Raw genomic sequence first — 22,713 nt, 5'->3', positions numbered from 1 at the left:
TGAAAATAGCAAAAACTGTCATTAAATATTTTTTTCCTACTAACTAATCAATAGTCCAGCCGATTTACAACGAATGCCTTCGCCTCATGGCCTCCAATTATTTTCTTCAATATATGAGTTTAAAGTGTTTGATAGAAGTTTGAATATTGTGTTACACATTCGCCATCCTTGATCCTAAGACTTTTGACCATGAGAGCATCGCTCACTGATTGAGTGTATAGATTCAAAAGAAGAGTACGTTGGTAAATAAAAATGATTATGGAAAAAAGTCTTACTTCTTTGTTAGGTCGGAAACTTTTTAGACAGCCCTCGTATACTAAATACAGTTAATTATTAGTTTCTTTACTAGGTGAATCAGGTATTGGTCGCATTAAGATCATATTTATGACAAAGATAAATATAGAGTTGTTCGGTGCTATAAAAAATTATTTGAAAACCTTGAATTTTAAAGGACGGTTTAAAAATTATAATTGTAGTACGTTTGACTACTGACTTTTGTACTCTATTAACGAAATCTTTTGAAAACCTCATTGAATCGTTCCTATTGGCAAGACTGTGCAAAATGGAGGCACTGAATGACGTTAACACGTTATACAACAGCCATTTGCTTCTGTTGTCTATCTGCCTGTTAGTTATAACATAATTTTCTATTTTGTTTCACTAATAAATAGTCTTATTTATGAGGAGAGTTTGAGTGTATAACATGTGTAATTTTGGTAAAGTATGACGATAAATTGCAGGATGGCTAACAACACCCATTGTTGTACAAAATGTTCAAAATTTGAGTTTGAGTTGCTACCCCGTTCGCCAGATTTAGTCCTATCGGATTATTTGCTGCTCCCAAACTTGGAGTGGCTTGTTGGTCAAAGATTTTCCAATAATGAAGAGGTGATGTCGGCAGTTAATGGCTATTTTGAGGAGCTTGACGATTCTTATTATAAAAAGGGTATCAAACTTATTAAACATCACTGGGAAAAGTGTATGGAGTTAAAAGGAAATTACGTTTTTTTTATGTAGCTCGTTTTATAATAAACTATCAAAAAATTACTTCGTTATCACTTACCATGGTACTTTTTATCACAACAACAATGATCACTAATAAGATCAGCTCCCAAACAGTAACGTTGGTCTTTCTCGCTACATTTTTGACAGCCCGGGGGAATGGTTACTGAAAAATAAAATAATAAAAAAACTTTATAAGATAGCGATATGTTTTTCGACAAATGCCGAAGGTTACTTTACGCTCGAGCGCAAAAAGACATCAAATTTGGTAGGATTAATCATGACAACGAGATATCCATCATGTTAATCGACTCTATCAATTCTTCATAGCCTTATAATAAATTTTACAACAATTTATTTAACAATTCAAAAGAAATCTCTACCTAGAGGTCGACAGAGAAAGAAGGTCTAAGCGCTCTTCAGATTCTGACAAGATTGAACAATGCAGTAGATTTTGTTAATGCCATAAACCGAAAGCTACTTAAATTGAAATAGTTACTCGAATGGAGAACAAAAAAAACCAAAAATGTAATTGGTTTCCAGCTAGAATCATAAGATAATGTTAGGTTGAGGTTAATCAAGATGAATAGCAAAAATGACGATTATTCCAGCACTTCCTTGGTATTTCTGAAGCAGCCCAATCCGCAACCTTAAATTTACTCCCAGAAAAGGCAGCAAGTACCTATATATGAAAAAACTTAATGCAATGAGGAAACGCTTACGAGATTTTCTTATTATATCTTGCTAGCATATTTGTAAGAAAAATTGAAGGTAATGAAGGCACCTACGATTTGATCTATTTACTCAATGCTAAAAACAACAATATAAATACAAGGTAATGTTGATATTAAAGAATATAAGCAACTTTTTGCATATTTAATAGGGCGGATTGATGGCTACAAAGCAAGTTATTTAAGGAACTGCTTGAGGCTGACGACAAGTCAAACTTGTTAAGAAGACTGTAGAAGATATTGAGGATAAATATTTCAGAGAAGAAGTCGCATATTCTATAACTAATACTACATAAAATATTGCAACATACTGCCACTGAATTCAACGACACGTCAATTTTTTCTTGTATATGTGAAAGGACGTTGCCATAAGCGAGTTGTAAGGATGACTTTTATTCCTACGGATATCGCTACATATCTAAAGTTAACTCCGAATTATACAATGGCCACTGCTTCAAAGGCTTTTAAGAAATTCAAATACCAATTTGATCAAACTGAAATGACATGGAAGCTAAAAAAGCTCAAGTGTCATAGAAGGATATGTAGAAGATGCTATTAGTAACAAAATTAACATAACCTAGAAGATTTTGGGTTCATCATATCCATCTACATCGGTTATTTAACCGAATTTTCAAGCTTAAAAGAAGAAGTTTCTTCTATATGAAAAATTGCTAAACTGAATGTATACGAGGATGTATTGATATCTAGTTAGCCTAGACCATGGATAAACAACATGTTTCATGTCAGTGTAAAGTTTGACGTCAAAAAAGTGAGCCAGAGTTACGCAATGAATTAAAAGAAAAAAGATGTCCACCACCTGTATTTAGAAGGGTTAAAATATAAGCAGATTTACGAAGATATGCTTAATACCCTTGGTGATCAATGTCCTACGTGAAAAATTGGACTGCAAGCTTCAAAACGTGTAACAAGATATGCTTAATACCCTTGGTGATCAATGTCCTACGTGAAAAATTGGACTGCAAGCTTCAAAACGTGTAACAAAGATTTTCGAGTCCGAGGCGCAATTATTTTCAATTTAGTGGCTATGTCTGAGATTCCAAAAACAGTTAAACCTACAGACTCTAACTTTGAGCGATGCTTGCTAAGATGGTTTGAGAAATGTGACACAGAAGGTTCAGATCAAGATTGCGATTTCGAAAGAAACACTACTATCGAAAATGCTATTACAAGCGATCACGAAACAGAGAGTGAGCTTTCTGGTGATGATACTGACGATGAAGATGGAATACAGGTTACCGAAAGTGAAAACGACAGTGATACAAGTATTTCAAGAACAAAATATTGTGACGAAAAAAAAAACAGATACAAATGGGCGGCCACCGAAACAACCCGAGCTCATAACATATTGAAGTTGCCAAGGAATAAAAATGTTGTACCAGAAATTACACCGCTGGAAGCGTGTAGGCAAATATTCTCTCAAGATATCCTAGATATTGTTGTGCAATACACAAATTTAAAAATTCAGGGATTTCGTAATAAACCAGGCAATCAGAATCGCACAGAGTACCGAGAAACAAATTCCATTGAAATAAATAGTTTTCTTGGACTTCTGCTATAACTGCTGCCTTTAAGTCTAATAATGAATCAATCTTTTCAACAGACGGGACTGGTTGTAAAATTTTTCGACTGGTTATGTCAGCGAAAAGATTTGCTGTTTTATTAGCTTGCCTGAGGTTCGACACTCATGAAGAGAGAATCTGACTGACCCGGTTTTAGAGGTAGGTGCAAATTTAAAGTGTATTTACCTAGCAAATCCGTAAAATATGGCCTGAAAGTCCTATATATACAATACATATATTTATTGTGGCAAGGGTACTGACTCCCTAAAAGATATTACAGATGAAGAAAAACGGTTTGCTATTCCAACGCAAGCTGTTGTTCGCCTCCCCAAACCACTATTTGGAAGCGACCGAAATATTACGGGTGATAACTGGTACTCTTCAATACAGCTCACTGATTATCTTTTGCAAAATAAGTTTACTTACGTTGGAACCCTGAAGAAAAACAAACCAGAAATACCTAAAGAATTTCTACCTTCCAAACTAAGACTACATTATATAGCTTTACAAGTAATAAAACGTTAATTTCCAGAGTACCAAAGAAAAATAAAGCTGTTATCCTTATTTGTTCGATGCATAACCACTAACAGGATGATGGCGATTTGCCTGAAATTAATGCATATTATAATAACACAAAATCTGGAGTGGATGCTGTAGACGAGAAAACCACTAAATATTCCTGTATTAGAAGGACTCAACGTTGGCCAATGGCTCTGTTTTACAGTTTTGTAGATATGTCTTCATTGAATCAATCTCGCTCCAACGCAGATCAGCTGGAGAGACTAGATTTTTTTAAATTACCGGCCAAACAACTATACGAACCACTTCTTCATGAGAGAAAGCAAAATACACATTTATCAAAAGAGCTAAAAGTAGGTATTGCAAGAATTTTGAAGATGGCACTTGAAACCCCAGCTGATGATCAAGATGTTTTTCCTAGAAATCAGAGGAAGTATTGTTTTATATGTGACCCAAAATTAAAAAGAAAAACTGGCTTTCTATGTGTTTAATGCAGAAAACCGATTTGCTTGCAATGTTCGAGAAAATTGTGTGTTCAATGCATTGAAAATCGAGAGGATTCCTAAATATCATATTTTTTTACATAATTGTTTGGATCATTGTCAATATTTAGAGCTTACTGTAAAAGTGTAGATTTTAAAAGGAATACTATGTTTATTTTTTTTCAAATATTAATATCTTTAGTTTTAGATTTTTTGCTCTGGTTTGTTACTAAGTTGTTCGAAAATAAATATTTGTTTTTTTATACGTGTTTGATTAGGTGTACAACATAAAAAAAACACTATTTCAGTATGCAATAGGAAATACAGTATTTATATTTTGGAGTCCCCTGGACTCCGCAACGCATTAAGTGTTAAAATTTCCGACCACGCCGCTTAAGGGTTAACTAGCGTATCAAAAAACTTATAAGTGGAATTAATCTTATTTGAAACTGTAAGATGTTAAAAATAAACGACAGGCAATTGATCGCTATCAACGCCAACTGGTTGGGGTACCGCAAAAATCATCGCTCGCTTCTCAAATTCAGATAACGAGTCAGACTCGTCCACCGTAACTTTGCCCGAGTAAATAGATGACGAGTCTCATTTGTCAAATGTACTTATTGTTGTAATATTCGTATCTATCGTATCTGTATCTAGAATTCTATAAGCTTTACTATTTTCACTGTATCCCACCATAATACCTGTTTTTGCTCTTTTCTCTAGTTTAGATCTTTTTTCTTTTGGAATGTAAACAAAAGCCTGAGAACCAAATGTAATGAAATATGATAAATCAGGTTTCTTTCCGACCCATAACTCATAAGGTGTCTTTTCTTTACTTTTAGTATGTAGTCTATTAGAAATGTAGTTAGCAGTTGTTACTGCTTCCCCCCAATATTTATGGGGTAAATTAGCATCTAATAACATACACTTTGCCGATTCCATCAATGTTCTATTTTTCCTCTAGGACACACCATTTTGCTCTGAACAATATGGTGCAGTCGACTGAAAGCTTATACCAAAACTTTTGAGTAGCTTTTGCACAGCTACCCCTGTATATTCCCCTCCATTATCACTTCTAAATGTTTTTGGATAGATCCCAAAAATATTTTTGACTTCTAGAATGAATTCCTTTAGTTTAATATATACTTCATCTTTAGATTCTAATAAATATCTTGAATGGTATATCTTGAAAAATCATCAGTTAAAGTCAAAAAATATTTCTTTTTAGCAACAGTAGGGGTTCTCATAGGTCCACATATATCACTATGGATTAAATCAAGAACTTTAAACGTCTTACTTTCTGATTTTTTAGGAAAAGATTTCCTCATTAATTTACCTTCAATACAAGTGACACATTGTTTTTTCTGACCACAATCATTTATTTTTATGCCAATAGCTAAATCTTTACTTACTATCATTTTTATATCATCAGGGCTTCTGTGACCTAAACGTCTATGCCATGTATGTATACAATTATTCATTTCCTCGCACGTTTTTACAATATTTACTTTTTCTTTGACTTGCATTTCCTGTCCATTTGCAACTATAATTTTATTTAACTTTGAATAGTCCAATTTAATAAATAATTCTGGATTATTTGACATGTGACTTGTAGCCCCTGAATCAATATACCATTCTAGATTATTTTTACTGTTACCGGAAACATTGAAACAAAAAACTGAGTCAGACAACTCATCACCTTCAACAGTTACTTTGGCATGTTGCTTTCCCTTATTTCTGTCTTTCTTCATGAAAAAACAATCTTTTTTGTAGTGACCTTTTCTATGACAATAATAACATTCTATTTTTTCTTTCATCTCCTTCGAAAACTTTTTATTTGTGTTTAATGCCGTCTCTGTTGAACTGGTATCTTCTTTTCTTTTATACTCATCCATTAGTTTTCCCTTTACATATTCAAGAGTCAATTCATCATCTGGCCTACCATCTAATGCTGTTACTAATGTGGAATAACTTTCTGGCAATCCACCTAACAATAATGCAGCTACATGGAAATCCTTAATAGTCTCACCAACTCCTCGTAGTCTTTCAACTAATTCTAGTATTTCTTTAATGTATTCATGCATTGGTTTATTTTCAAGTCTAGACTGATACAGCTTCCTCAATAAATACAACTTGTTACTTAAATTATTTCTTTCATGTACCTTTTGCAGTTCATTCCACATTTCTTTCGCATTCTTGCATTTATAAATGTGTGCTATCTGATTGTCTTCGATACTTAATGAAATTGTAGCTTGTGCTTTTTCATCTTTACGTTTCCATTCAACAGATGGTTCATTTGGTATTGCCTCTTCTACAACAGACCAATTTCCTTCTCGTGTAAGCAACATTTTAATTCTAAATTTCCAATTTTGATAATTGTTGTTGTCTAATCTGGCGAAAGTAAACTTTACACTTTCATATTCCATTTCTGCTTTTAATTTGCTTTACAAGCCAAGCCGGCACGCCTTATTTTTTAGGTTAGCTTTTATACTTTACTTTGAAATTCACTGAAGCTTATTAAATCTGGCCTGGGCCCACAACCTGTTGTAATATTCGTTTCTTCTATAATATAAATAAAAGAAATTTATACAGGTTCTTCTATACTTTTATTATATTAGAAGTAAAACTACACAAAATGACTTGAATCTGAAAGTAACCATTTTTTTTTATTTGACATAATAATCATCCTTGCCAACTTAATTGCTGGGTTACGTTCAGTAATTTTTTAAAACACTTATTAATCATTAAAAATGAGACTGTGGAAAAAAATTATGTGTTTTCCAACGTAAAATATACTCAAAAGATTCTTTCTCAAACGGCTTACTTACTTTAGGCGCCATATTCAAGGAGACTCCTTCATATTATTAATAATATTCATTTCAGTTAAGTTACTTTATAGATTTTTGCTTTGGGAGGACGTTATATATATGTATTAACATAAGCCCTACATATACTAAGCAAATTATCATAACCAGCTATGTAAATAATATATTTAACAAACAATTTAATTGTTTATACGGGTAAATTAAAATCTGTTAATGTCGAAAATACCAAACAAAAGAATATTGTTCCTATGAATGGAAAAAACAAAGAAAACTCATCACTTTTCAACAGAAGACACTAATAAATAAATGTATTTAGCCTTCGTGTTAATTAAGCGGTATAACTTTTAATTGGATGAATGATTCTTGACACAGCAATTTTTATAGGTTCGTAAGTTTATGTAATAAAAGAAATAATTAGAACCAGTTAAAATTACGTCACTTTAATGTGTAAATTGCGAATTTTATACCAAAAAAAATCAAAAATATGTAAGTATAAGAACGTCTCAAACAAAGTAAGAAGCTTGCCTAAGTTTTTTTACTACTTACAAAGTATGTAAAAAACACGATAACAAATCGTTTAAGAAAACTGAAAAAATAAAAGAATAAGTAAAATATAAGAATGGTATGATGAGCCAAAAAAGGAGAAATACTATGTGGACAGAATGATAGGTTAGTGAAACTTGTTAACCCATTAGTGACCAACAGAAACTAAAGTTGCATGACAATTCAGAATTTTCTAAAAATAGAAAATTTTCTGTTTAAAAAAAAAACGTTAAAAGGATGAAGGAAAAAATCAATAGATGATTTAGTTGACAGTATCATGTGACTCATAGTGAAAGAATTTATTTGGGTAACTTTTTTTGTCAGTTACCTGCTTGATTTCATTATAGAAAAAGCAAAGTTTATTTCATCTACATTCACATACTTACGATTCCTTTCTTTTACTATGGTCAATAAATTATGTTCAAATTTTGAAGCAACTAAATTTGCTGCTTTTTTTCAGGAAAAACTAAAAAACTTTTTCGTATTTTGCTATATCTTTATTATATACAATCTGAATTGAATTTTACAACGAAAATGTGTGAAAAAAAAATATATTTTCGAAATTGAGAATATAACTTTTATCAACTTAACAAAAAAGTCATGTGGGAATAGGGACATTACGTGAAAATAAAGTAAATTATAAAAAACTACATCTACATGATATAAACATCAATTTTCTTTAGAAGAATGGGGTATATGTCAAATGATTTCCAACGGGAAATTGAATGTTCCAATGAAATAACAATAATGTCGTTTCAGTTTTGATAATTGTGTGTAGGGCCCCAAAATCCGCGAATAGGTATTCTAAAAGAATCTATATTCAAATGACTCTAGTTCATATAGGAGGAATCGTTTTGATCGACCAATTCATACCCACATATAGGTCATGAACCACACCTAGCTTATACAGGGAGTTTTCAGCTTGGTTTGGATTGGTTAGATCAATTAATAGTGAAAAATGAAATTAAATATAATGAAATGTTTCACTCCACCGGAAACGTTTTATTGGTACCAACAACTAAAAAAAATATAGATTTTTGACTTTAGGAGAAACACTTTCAGAAATATATTAAAAAAATTTTAATTCACACTGTAGATTTTTAAAAATAAATTTCAAGACTATTTGATATCATTATCTGATTTAAATCCTGAATTGTTTGGTAGTAATTACTCCTTAAATGATCAGGAGCAACTTTGGATGCTTGGACGTAACTCCATTGATGATGATTTATTTATTCAATACCATTTTGAAACAATATCAATTAAAAAAGATTTTGAAAAAAGAGTGTTGGGCATTAATGGGTTAAAAAGACACTACAAAACACTTATCACATGACGGAAATTTTACTAATAAGATCGGAAATTCAATCGGAGAAACAGGAAAACCGAATGAAATTGTCAGGAGTACAAAACAAATGTTTGAAATTAAAATATTTCTTGAGTTTTTTATCTTGAGTTATTTATAAAAAATATGACATTTGTACCCTTTAGATTTTTATTGTAGAGTCCTGATAAAAAAAATAAATCGTACTGTTCGTTTTGTTTGTCGAATGTTACCATTAATGAGAGCACTACTAGTAGTGAAAATTTTCAAGTGTTTCCATTGACACTTACTCTATAGAAACTTTGTCATCTGTGTCAAATTGCTATTGATTTTATAGGCTTCCCCATAGAGGAAAGTTCCAAGGGCACAAGCTTCGCCCAGGCTTGGCCCAACCATGTAGAACTCTGGGCCAAGCTTGGTCGCTTAGACTGGGCCAACATTAACTGCCAGGATTGAGCCAAGCTTAACTGACAGGACCGGGACAAAGTTAAATACCAAGACTTATTCATTACATAACTTTTTCTTCTTTATCTTTATTTCATTTCTTTATTTATTTTTTATTCAATATGATTTTTTTAATTTTAAAAATAAGCAAACATACATTTTTTATATTTAATCTTATTCTTACTGTAATTAACATCATAATGGGTTAACCAGGATTGGCCCAACCTTGGTCCAAGCTTGGGTTGTCAACGAATGGCCAAGGCTGGGATATCCAGGCTTGGCCCAAGCTTGGGTAATCATTGGTATGGACGAAGCTGAGTTAAGTAGTCTGGCCCAAGCATGGGCCAATACAGGTACGCCGAAACTAGCTTCCGTACTTAAATGATGGATTGTTAGAACGGTTGCCACACAAGAAAAAGAAAAATAGGAATTATCAAGCACTACTTCATATTTCTTAACCAATTTCTTTAGTATAATTTACTTCACTTTTATTATCTTTAAATAAAATTTGCAATGTATGAAATGAAATAACAGATTTCAAGTGTCCCAGACGATCAGTTAAATTGACAATCGATATCATTGATCGTGTCGGAAACGATTGAAGTGATGGTTCAATGGATTGATGGCTATTGGCAAATATTTGGTTATAGCACATTGAGGGATTCGATTGAAGCTAATAATTGATCATCTAATCGAGCGATTGCCAATCGTTTAACAAGCTGATTGATGGCCAAAATAATGGATATCTGGTTGAGCTCCGTGGTCGAATTAATACTAATAATTTATCAAAAGGATTTGATGCGTTTGGAGAAAATTCTTGTAATAATTTGGTTCAATACTTTGAAGAGCTTACAACACATGCTCATAGGTGAAAAGTGGTTGTATGTGATTTGGATGGGAACATTATTTTTACCCTGATATAGGAAAGATTTCTTGTTGTGGTTATAGAATGGTAGAGTGGAGTAGTGTGAATTGTAATAGGATGAACTGAGCAAAAAAAGAATGGCTCGACAAAGAAAACGGTACCACGTATTATTCCCAGTCGACGACAGAAAACTTGCAACACAAACGATGTACAAGATGAAGAAGTTTTCAGGGATGCCATTCCCGAAGTTTCCTCTAGCGCTTTGAGAAAAGGGGCCATTTAGGAGTGATCCAGGGAGCGAGAAGTGAATTTTTAGCAAAGTAATTGTTTGATTCGATGGTACGACTTACGTATCGGCCTTGGAGGTCATTTAGACATGACATGAATCAGTACTAGGCGTTTGCTCTACATTCGATTATGAGACGGATGTAAATTTTATATGTATGAAGTAAGGTAAAAAGATGGGCTCAATCGAAATTTTCTCCGGGTGCCTTGATCACTCCCAAATATAAGGTTTCTGTGTGGATCTCGAAACCTTCTCACCAAAGCCTTATTTGAGATAATAGAGAGTTACCAATACGAATATCGTGTTCAAGAAGGAGAAAATAACTTACAAGTCTCGAACCCTAAATTGTTATTGATGGAAGGGAAAAGTAGAGAAACCACAGATCCACCAAACAAGATAGTCCAATGCCAGTGCAGATATGTCTAGATGGCAGTTTTAGTTTATGGCCACACTGTATAAGTATTTCAAGGTACTAGTTGTTTGTGGGTAACTTGTTTACTCAGTGGTATGTATAGTTAAGTATCTGATGTGTATTGTAGTCCATTTTTTATGAAATAATAACTAGAATTTGCAAGTTTTTTATCGATCTTTCTAAAAAATGGCTTATTTCTGTTACTCACTACGACGAAATATTACAATACTCACAAAAACACCCCTAGGAATATACAAATTGTACGAGGGAACGAAACGAAAGGGCAAGGGTGAATATACAAAGCAGACTTGCGTGACAACTTTCTTTTAATATTTACCTAGGACGCATAAATTATTAGGCTGGTATAAGTATCGATTCTTGAAATTACCGATTGTAAATTCCTTAAATTACTGAAATTTTTTATTCATGATACACGATGATAAGATGAATTAATTTGTTTTTATTATTCAAAGGACGTATGTTTGAAATTACAACGGACAAAAATTATTCGCCGTATCCTTTTCATCACATTCTGTAGTTCAATAAGAATGCCTTTAAAATTTTAATAGGATAATAATAATAATTCGTATGCAAATATTCTGAAATGTAATTAGTAGGTAAAAGTTTTTCATTATTATATGAATATATTTTTACTTATAAATATGCCTACTGATAATACCTGTTCGTACATCAACAATGGCATTTTTAACATACTTTTACTTTCATGTGTATAAAGCAATATATATATATATATATATATATATATATTGAAAATGGAAAACTTTCTCTAATTAACTATCGAAGATACTCTTCCGAAACCACATGGCGCCAATCTTAAACTAGATTAGATTACATGAATTTACTTAAGACCTAAACCTTTATATTTTTTTCTTGATTAATCGTATTGATTTTAGGCTTCATATAATTGAAAATTAGTCTTTGAAAAACGTGAAAATATTGACCTATTATAATATGATATGACAGTGACAAATTGCGTAAATATATTAATCTATAAATCACCTACAACATAAAAATCATTAAAATTAATCATAAAAACATTTCGATTACATGCAGCTTTCCCGTTCCTAGTGAATCATTTCTAAAAATTATCTTTTTCTGTGTGTGTACTTTTCTGATTTGTTAATACCTTTTCATTTTTTTATCACATTTTTCAAATTTTAATCTATTTCCTATTTACTGTGATGTCTGACTTATGTAAATAGCGTCACAATCATTACAAGGTTCCTGATATTTAATATTTACTCCTTTTAGGGTGTTTTAGGTTTTGGTTTAGATAAATATTTTGATAATGATTACGTCCTTTATGAATACCAAATTTATTGATAGATGTTGGAAATTTCAATGTACATATGTTTGAGAAAATATGTTTAGTTTCAGTAGTATGTAGTATATAACTCATAGTAGGTCAGTACAATGTGGTTAAGAAGGAATTTCCTTTAATGGTCGAAGTACCTAAGAACCATAATCAAGAAGAAATAAATTGGTAAAAACAGAAAAATCTATTTGTTTTTGTATTTATATAAGTGTTTTTTTTTTATCAATTGTAACATCGAAGAAACGAAAACAGTTGATATAGCAATCAAACTACTCGAATTTAAGATGGTGAAAGATAACATAATTAGTCAAACCTCATTGTAGTCAGTTTGACGAAATTTCTAACTTTTTCGAGAGGTTTGGATTCTTTTGAATTACTGAGAGTAGCTGGAATTCACGTTGAACAGAAAGGACGTGTAGTAGATGATGGATAGAAGGATTTGAAGTAGTTGTTGATGTTATCAGGTGTTCCACCACTTCTACATTTGTGAAAGTAGTTGTTATAGCGCAAGGAATCCGTAAAGTTATTGCGCATTCTCAATATCTCCATCTATGTCTTCATTTGCGCTACAGTAACTTCAAGGTAGACGGATATAAAAAATTTAGGTTGTATTAGGATTAGAATTGATATCGCACCATACAAAGATCGCCCTTCTATCGAAAGGTTTGTATGTGAGAAGGTTATCATGTTCTGGGATTGATAATTTGTTCAACGTGTCCCTTTATTGATTAGCAGTAATCTCAAATGAAGTCAAATATGGTCCGATTAATACAGATACACTCATCGCGGCCCATTTTTAAGAGTGTATTGGACTTTTTTATATTATTTGAGTCTTTTGGAGGAAAAGGAACGACATATTTACTCAATTTCGAAGCTGCTTGAATACATCTAGTTTAAATAGATAACGACATATGTTTACATTATTTATTTCCAATTTTGAAGGATTTCTTTACTTATATCGAATGTGGCATTATGAAATTAATAATAACCAAATCTTTGGGTATTGAAACTATTACTCTTCCTATAATTTAATGTCCAAACGCCTTTCAATACCCAAAGATTTAGTTAATATCAATTTCATAATGCCACATAGAAGAAATCCTTCAAATTTGTATCAAAAGTAATGATATAAAATTTTTATTTGAAAGTGAAAATTGGCCAAGCGACAAAAACCAAAAATTCGAATCGCAAGTTTCAAGGTTTTCAATCTGTTAAATTGTCGTTTTAGATGATGACAGCTTCTAACTAAATATTATTTTATTTCTAATGAATATAGGCAGAGACTGTGACAATCTCGATTAAATATCATTCACTCAAATCAAGTTGTTACGTTCGAGTATACACCGCGCCGTTCCTCATTTTTTGCAATATTTTGGTTTATATCTTTTATACTTACTGGCATCTAAGTTCATACTTAGGACGGTATTTTTAGCCTGCCCACTTGAAATCTCATGTTCAATGATATATTCTTCATATTTAGAGGCTTTATCGTATTCCACTATAGGTGTTAATAAACCATTTCTTATCAATAAGAAAATGACTAGCGCTTTGTTTATAAAAATGACCATTTTTCATGTTGGTTTTTCGAATATTTTAGCCTTTCTGAAACAAACAGATGAAAACATAAATATCAAATTAATTTTGAACAATTTAGTACAGGATTCCACTGCTCTATACCTCAGCTATTTGTTTTGTTATGAAACTAAGTTTTAATGAATGTTTAAGAATTAACAAAAAAATCTACCAGCTCTTAGTCATATGCAACGTTGTAAAGAGATATATTATTGTAAATTACTTACATTTATTCGGTTTTTTTTTTCAATTATTTATGATTTCTAGAAAAATAAATAGTCGCAAGCCGTGGGTCGAATGAATAATTCTGACTCCAGATAATCGTCAGTTCAAGAGAAAAAATTCTCGAATTGTTACGTACTATAAACAAGGAAATACTATGGGAATCAGATCTGCCCTTGATTGGCTGTAATAGATAGATAAGAGAAATCATTTCTGGGCACTTTCGAAGTTTCGAATCTTTTTCCATACCATAGCAACAGTCGCTTCAGTATATGTAATAGAAAACGTAAAATATTGTGAAAGAAAACCACGTAGAGGGAGGGGTCCCTAAAGGACTATAAAATGATCACGTGGTTTATGTCCGCTCCTTTACAAGATGTGTGTCCATATAAAAAATTTCACCGGATAATCGGCAAAATATAAGACATTCATAATACAGAAAGAGAAAGTCTGAAAATTTGGGTAATTATACACTTTCGCGGTCACCTGGTTTTTTGGCTCTAGAAAATCAAAAAAAGGATGGATTTTAATGATCTTGGTCTCAAAATGTTCCATTTTACGGCGGACTTATAAAAAAAAATACAAAAATTAAAAAAAATAAATATTTTTTACAGTTTCATGACTTTAAATGCAAAAAAATGACTTTCTACATATAATCCTTTGTAACTGTTTTTGAAGTCGTGGAATCAAGTTCGTATATTTTTTCATGAAACTGTAAAAAATATTTATTTTATTCAATTTTCGTATTTTTTTTACAAATCCGCCGTAAAATGGAACATTTTGAGACCAAGATCATTAAAATCCATCCTTTTTTCGATTTTCTAGAGCCAACTTAACCTAACCTAACCAAAAAACCAGGTGACCGCGAAAGTGTATAATTACCATAATTTTTTGTAAAGGATTATTTTGCAAAACCGTTTTTTTTACGATTTAAAACAGTAAAACTATGAGAAATTTTCATTCCAGCTATTTCTACTAATTTTTTTTATAAATCCGCCGTAAAATGGAACATTTTGAGACCAAGATCATTAAAATCCGTCCATTTTTCGATTTTCTAGAGCCAAAAAACCAGGTGACCGCGAAAGTGTATAATTACCATAATTTTTTGTAAAGGATTATTTTGCAAAACCGTTTTTTTTACGATTTAAAACAGTAAAACTATGAGAAATTTTCATTCCAGCTATTTCTACTAATTTTTTTATAAATCCGCCGTAAAATGGAACATTTTGAGACCAAGATCATTAAAATCCGTCCATTTTTCGATTTTCTAGAGCCAAAAAACCAGGTGACCGCGAAAGTGTATAATTACCATAATTTTTTGTAAAGGATTATTTTGCAAAACCTTTTTTTTTACGATTTAAAACAGTAAAACTATGAGAAATTTTTATTCCAGCTACTTCTACTAATTTTTTTTATAAATCCGCCGTAAAATGGAACATTTTGAGACCAAGATCATTAAAATCCGTCCATTTTTCGATTTTCTAGAGCCAAAAAACCAGGTGACCGCGAAAGTGTATATGTAATTACCAAAATTTGATATGTCGATGAAGAAAACGATAGACTTCATTTGAAAGTTTACTTATTTGTTAATTTTATATTTAACTACATTCGGACATCCCGTATTGTGACACCTAAATACGTTATATAGATAATGGAAGCTTTTACAAACTCATTAATTTACAGCTGGTGTTTAAAATTAGAATACTTAATTTATGGAAAACAACTTAATTTCGAATTATACGCAAATGCTACTTGAGAGGTTAAAACCTCTTGAAATATTTTAGTTACTAGTTTTATCAATAATTTTTAATCAAGTAGACGTAGCAACAGCAAATGTAGAATTAATTGAGAATTATATGTATTTATCATTTTATTTGATCGGCTCAGTTATTTGAACAATTAACTTTTTACTCGATTAAGCAGTGATAATGTTTGAAAATATCCAAAGAAGTCAGTCTCAAATATCGACATGACACCTGAATCACAGAACACACAATAAACAGACATAATTCTTCACGCATATTACATATATGAAAAAAGTTGAGTCCGAGATGTCCAGAATAATCTACATCGATCATAGAACGTAAAACTTCTTATAGTGTAGGAGCCATCGAAAAATTTTTATTAAACGCAAGAATCGATCTATTCGAATAGAAATTAAACATACGTGGATTCATTGAAAATAAATTTAGTTGCAATTGATTTTGAATGACTTTGACATAGAATCCATACCTATAATTTTCTTAATTTGACTGTGAGATGTACAAACGAAAAACGGAGTATGGACTGTAAATAAATCGGTAGTAAATAATATGAAAAACCTCAGGGTGGAATTTGACCAAATTCACTATGTTCAATACAATATCTCGAGAATAATATATATATTTATTTTTCTAGCTATATACCTGAATATTCAAAATATAATAACTAAAATTTATTAATAATAAGTTACATCTTTAGCTTGATAATATTTTTCATCTAATTGGTCAAGCCTTCCATGTTATAACATATTATGCACAATTTGAGCAGGTAAAATCTTATGTTCGACAAGCGATTTTAACTCCAAATTAAAAAATCTTTCACTGAATTTACTATTTACGAATGGTAGCTGCTACAAATTCAATATTTGAGGCTTATAATAAAAGTTAGTTTAATTAATTTTGCTCACAACATACACGTGTATGTTGTCACAAATCCCGTCAATCGATACATTTAAATAAACTATTTGCATATTATTAACGAGCCACACATTTTGTTGTGTCCACTGACAGCTACTCCCCAACTGACATTTGGAAGTTTCACAATTTTTGATACCAGTACTAACGCGCATGTATAAGTAATACCTCTATATGGACAATTTCTATAAGTGGAAGGTGTTTCCACTAAGGAAGACAGAATGGCAACGATTTCTATATCCTCCGAGGTATCAGCACGGTTCTGCGCATACTCAAGCAGGCGCAGTATAGATACAGTGTCTCGAACGAGAGAGAAAACTAATATTTTCGGCATCGTAACGTAGGAATTTTTTGTTCCCATACCAATTGTCCATATAGAAGTATTACATACATGATGTGTGTACATGATAACCACAGCCAATAAGAGGCCTTTCCCACTAACGGCCATATTGTTCTTCTGGCCAATCAATTCAAGGCGGGAATTTGAATCTTTTAGTTTTAAGATTGTTATGAACGAAACGTTGAGCAGCGAATGTGATACAAAACTATGAAAAATTAATTCAGCATATGGTAAATTGGGCTCAAATTAATGTGAATTCAATAATTTGTAATAGATTGCAAAACTTTTTGCCATGTAAAGAATGTAAATTATAAATTTTTTCGTTTAATAAGGAGAATTAGATAATAAATAAAATGCATCGTGTATTTTTGAACAATTTATTAATAAAATAAATTGTAATTATGGAGCTATTTCTAAATATTTTATAGTGATACAGCATTTCTGCTATTTTATTTACACTCACGTTGAATTTTCACTGGTAGATAGATTCTCAGTCGGCACTGCATCTTTGGATAACATAAAGATATTTGTATCTCCTCTAACAATCAAGTGCTCGGGCTTTTGCACGTAGCAACTTTTTTTTAAAATTATTCGCGCTATTTAAACAATAAATATTTGATCAATCAACCATCAAAAAAATATAGGATAAACTTACCATTTTGGAGGTTGTCTTTCTCCACAAACTTTTAAGTATTTTAATATATTTTGTAGGAAATCTATGGAAAGTAATGTCTTGTACTTCTACAATTCGTATTGTTATTTGTGCATGAAGGTACAGAACAAGAAGGCATTTTAATTTCAATAACTACTCTATACACTCAAAGTAAATAAATATAAATCAGTCAGCTGGTGACAGGCAATATGGCGGAAAGTGGGACTGCGCAGTAGAGGTCATAAATTGGTAGGAACACACCTTGTAGTCTTTACATCTTGATTACATATATGCGCGCATGCAATGACAAGTTTATCCACAATCACACTCATTTAGACACATCACCGAAGTTAAAAAATTATCTGACATTTCACTCTGACAATATTAAAGGTGTTGGATCGACTCAACTTGTGAAAATTCTTCTTTGAAAAATGGAAACTGCGGCCGGTATTTGTCAGAATGAGTTTATGAATCAATTTTAGGCGGAAGTCAAAGGAAAATTATTCGCAGTTTAGTTAAACTATAAGAAAAGTGAAATAAATGAATAGGCACCTACAGCACATGCTAATAATAGCAATACATGCTATTCAGCAACATTATTGCCTAATAGCTAATCAGGACACGGTTGATAAAAATCTAATAGAAGGAATAAGAGACTACAAAACAAGTTAAACATAACGATGAAATTTCTCGAGAAAGTTCATTCGGCGGGTGTAATTTGGGCGCTAACCATCCTTCTTTACCTGTCTGACCAAGAAGGGTAGATAATCCGACATGTATTTTCGAAGCTAAGAAGTGCAGGTAGGTCGAGTCATAAAATAACCCAATAGAGGGAAAGTTGATAGATTTTTAAGTAGGTTAGGTTAGGTTATGTAAATCTTTTATTTTATATGTAATATGTACTTAAGTACTAAATAAAAATATAAAATTTACTTTATTCTGTAGAGTGTTACAAAAATGTTGTGAGGAAACTTTATTAAGGGCAGATTTTTCATTTAAAGCCCCCTCTAACGGTAAATTTTTTCAGACCTTAAGTGATAATATGTCATTTCTCTTATAGGAAAATCTAAAAATACAAAAATATATCTTATTATAAATGTCGGTGATTTAATAAATAACTGTATTTCATAAATCATGTACTTCAGTCGGTTAGCGCCCAAAATGCACATAGGATTAAAATGACCCTTCGGTCTTGGCGCCTAGTTTACATGTTGTAAAAAGTACATTAATCCTTTAGCGCCCAAATTACATCCGCCCAGTTCATTTTCGACCAGTGTTAATGTATCTTCCCCAATAAAATGAGGGTGTAATAACAATATAACGTCTTTTAGAAAGAATATTAATCAAATAAATATATTAATTTTCAGTGTTTTATGACTTATAAAATTTTTATAGACCACGATAAAGGGCGCCAAGCAGTTAAATAAAAACCTTCAAATATAGTAATTGTCGAAAAAATGAAGTTCAATATTCTAATCTAGTTTTTGTCGTCTATTGATTATCCATAACAATAACACTATAAAAAATGATTTTTCAATCATTCTTTCTCCCTCAATTCGTTAAATGAATTAAATTTGCCACAAAGTAAAATAAATCCTTAGTATTTGTGATTAGTTTGAACACGATTTGAGGTGCTTCAGTACTTCAAAATTTGAATAAAAATTGCATTGTTAGATTGTTGATTCTCTATCAAACAAATATTGAAGTAAAACGAATAAGTGATGAACAGATTTATCGGACACGATTTATATTTGACGGAGCATTGAATTAATGGATATAAAAGTAGATAAGAAAATATTCAGAAAAAACTTTGCTATGTTTGTATAGTAGAGAAAAAACGTATTAATTCAGAAACAATTGTATAAGAAACAAAAAAGTTCATCTATAATAAATGCGCACCCTTAAAAATAGCAAAGTAATCTTCTACGGAAATAGAGGAAATATTATCAAGCTTAATTGAATTTATATTTAAATTGTACCTTCATTCGTCTTGAATAACATATATGGAATCGAAATCGAAATCGAAAGTCCGCGGTATGGATCCTGGAGCCGATCCTGTCCGGTTGTAGTGGAATTCTAATATTCGGCGAAGGCGCGCTGCACCTTCGATATACTGCGGAATTCTTCTGATGTTTGTTCTTATACATTTTTTATCATAGCAGGCGATTTGTTCACATTGATTCTTTTGAACTAATTTATTTATTCGTTGTATTCGAATTTCTTTTTGGGTATTGATAAATAATCGTAGTGAACAGAACGAAATAGAAAAGTTAGTTGAGTGTAGTGCATAGTATTTAAACAAATTAAACCCTACGAACGGAAAAAGTGTGTTATATTTAAATGCCTTTCTTGACGTAAGGTGTAAGTCATTCAATTATTAATTTGTCTTATGGATTAGTTTTCCTTATTTCTTTACTATCACCAGAATAGGCACTTATATCTTCGTAAACTATTTGTCTAACAAAATTTTCACTATAAAGCGGTTCTATGTGGTCAGTGGTCTTACTTTGTGCTTTTTCTGGTATCTCATTGCCTCCCAACTTTCCGGTCGTTCATCATCTGTCTTAGTTGGTCGTACCGATCCGGTTTTGTGGTTTAATATTTTTTTTTAATATCTTTATTTCGTATTTTGCATCTTTTTATAACTTCCGGGATTTTTCTCGTTACTTGTGTTTTGCTTTTGAACCTCTCAGTTAGTATCCAGTTTTGGAAGACAGATATACACGTTGTTGTATACACCAGTTTTTATATTCCTCTTTACCAAAAATTGATTTTTGATTTTGGGGCATATACTAGCTACAATCTAAATTCTAACATTCATTTTTATTTATGCATTTCCTTGTCAATCCAATTTTACTCCTAAGTACATGAAGCTGTTAACTAGTTCTAGTGTATCGTTCAGAAGTTAACAGTTTTCCCTTTTAATTTTCTCACTTTTTATTAATTTCAATTTAATTTTCTTCGTTCTAAACAGTAAAAACACGTTCCGAGAGATGGTTTGGTTGGTTCCAAGTTTCTGCACATAACGTACAATTTTATTGATCTATTTAGTGGGTTCAAATCATTGTCTAATATTTTCATGAACTGGAAAATAGCTCAAATTCATGTTATCGACTTTGACTTAATTTTAATTTTTCGAATATAATCTCATTATTGATGGAATGAGTTGTTGTGTCACATAATTGTTTTGTTTCTTTTCTCTGACTGTTTATTTTGGTACTATAAATTGTTTTTTAACGCCATTAAGTTATAAACTTGAGAAATTTAATATTTCGCTAGGAAAATTTTTCTACTTATAAGAAGAGTAAGTGAAATACTAATACGTTTTGAAAAAAGTGTCTATATAGAAAAATTGTGACTAATAATTAGAAATGATTAGCGAAAAAGGAAAAAGTTACAGTTCCCAAGAAGTATAATCCTACAAAAACGCATTAGAAAGCCCAATACAAACAAAACGAACAAAACAGAGTAACGAAGCTAGGAAAATGTATTTGTAAGCTAAATAAATTTATAGTGAATATAAATAGCGACAAATATACGTTATACAGAACATAACTGATTGAAGGCAGAAGAAAAAAAGGATAAAAGTGAGGTGGAAAGATGCAGCGATATAAATGAGTTCAAATTTGAGTATCTAAAGATAGGTAGAAATGAAAAAAAAAACATAATACAAAACCGCGATTCTTCTAGGTCTTGTACCGTTCAATTGACGTCATCTCTACGAGTTTGATATAATTACAAATCAAATATTTTTATTAAATACTTTTTAAAAATACATTAGAAAAAATAATAAACATCATGATGATGCTTTAATCTCGAGTAACTGTTTATTTGTTGTTCCTCAATATTTTTTATTTATTTAGATTAATTTACAATCAATCAAAAAATATCCTATAGGGCAATTACATATCTGATTAACGTACCTATACGAATTTGTTTCACTGATAAAACAAAAAATCACAATCACCACATCAAAACAAATCATCTATTCGAGTTAATTGTATATCGAACTACTGAAGAAATGTGAAAAATAATATAAGTTGTTTGTACTTTCTCTAATATTTTTTTTTACCAAAAAATCAATCAAGTTTTAATGATTCCGTACCGTTCGTTTCACAGTTTTTCGCAGTGGAGTTTCCAACGAGAATGTCCGATTATTTAAACGCTCGCACTAATTCTGTTGGTTAACAATTGTACACTGTAACGCATGTATTTCAAACCTTGAAGGAACGAATCTATTACTGGGCTGCGTTAATGTCAGAATTCGATCAAATAGTCGGACGATTTGAGGCGAAAATACGCAAGTCTTTTGAGGGAGTCCGCGAAGGAAAAAAACAATTCACTTGAAAGATATTAATTTAAAAATAAAATATGAAAATTAAAACTTATTACAACTAAAACATTTTTATTAATAAATTTTATAATTGGTGATACCTTGAAATTGAATACAAATCTTTGTGGAATGGTATTAAAAATTGTTTAACATGAATAAGAATTCATCACATTCAAGTTGGATTTATAAACTAAGTTCGTGTCCTCGCTATCGTTCCACAAAATATTTTTCGTATTTAAATAATTCATATGTATGAGAAAAATCTTGTCTCCGTATCATTTGTTTCTGTTTTTAATATTCTAGTTATGATTGGTCATTGCTACTATATATGCGGGGTCATATGACCTGAATATCTGTTTTCATTGGCTAGACGTTGGTCAGCGTGAAATTGAACGCGTTGTTGGCGTCAGCGCGAGCGTAAAAATTTATAAATTGATCTTAAAATTCGTGTCGTCGTGGCAACATTGGGAGTGGAATGCGAGAGAGAATTTACTGATCGTAATTGAAAAAAAAAAGGCATGGGAAGAGGATAAATTGATTACAAAGTTAATGCAAAGGATGATCTAGTGC

At 31.4% G+C, this 22,713-nt stretch overlaps 1 protein-coding gene across 2 annotated transcripts in view; it reads right to left on the bottom strand.

Annotated features, from left to right (window-relative positions):
• Positions 1-22,053, bottom strand: part of LOC130446567 (uncharacterized) — a 29,269-nt gene extending 7,216 nt beyond the window's left edge. The window contains exons 1-3 of one of the 2 annotated variants that reach the window (XM_056782904.1): positions 21,734-22,053; positions 13,746-13,951; positions 1,064-1,168 (exon numbers count right to left, since the gene is read on the bottom strand). In XM_056782904.1, coding sequence (XP_056638882.1) covers positions 1,064-1,168; positions 13,746-13,917 — 277 coding nt within the window. In that variant the 5' untranslated portion in view covers positions 13,918-13,951; positions 21,734-22,053. The remainder of the gene's footprint in view (positions 1-1,063; positions 1,169-13,745; positions 13,952-21,733) is intronic. The other variant, XM_056782903.1, reaches the window with a different exon arrangement.
• Between the last annotated feature and the right edge of the window lie 660 nt (positions 22,054-22,713).

The sequence above is a fragment of the Diorhabda sublineata genome, chromosome 7 (assembly GCF_026230105.1).
Source record: "Diorhabda sublineata isolate icDioSubl1.1 chromosome 7, icDioSubl1.1, whole genome shotgun sequence".
Lineage (NCBI taxonomy): Eukaryota > Metazoa > Arthropoda > Insecta > Coleoptera > Chrysomelidae > Diorhabda > Diorhabda sublineata.
This window is presented reverse-complemented; position numbering and strand designations above follow the sequence as displayed.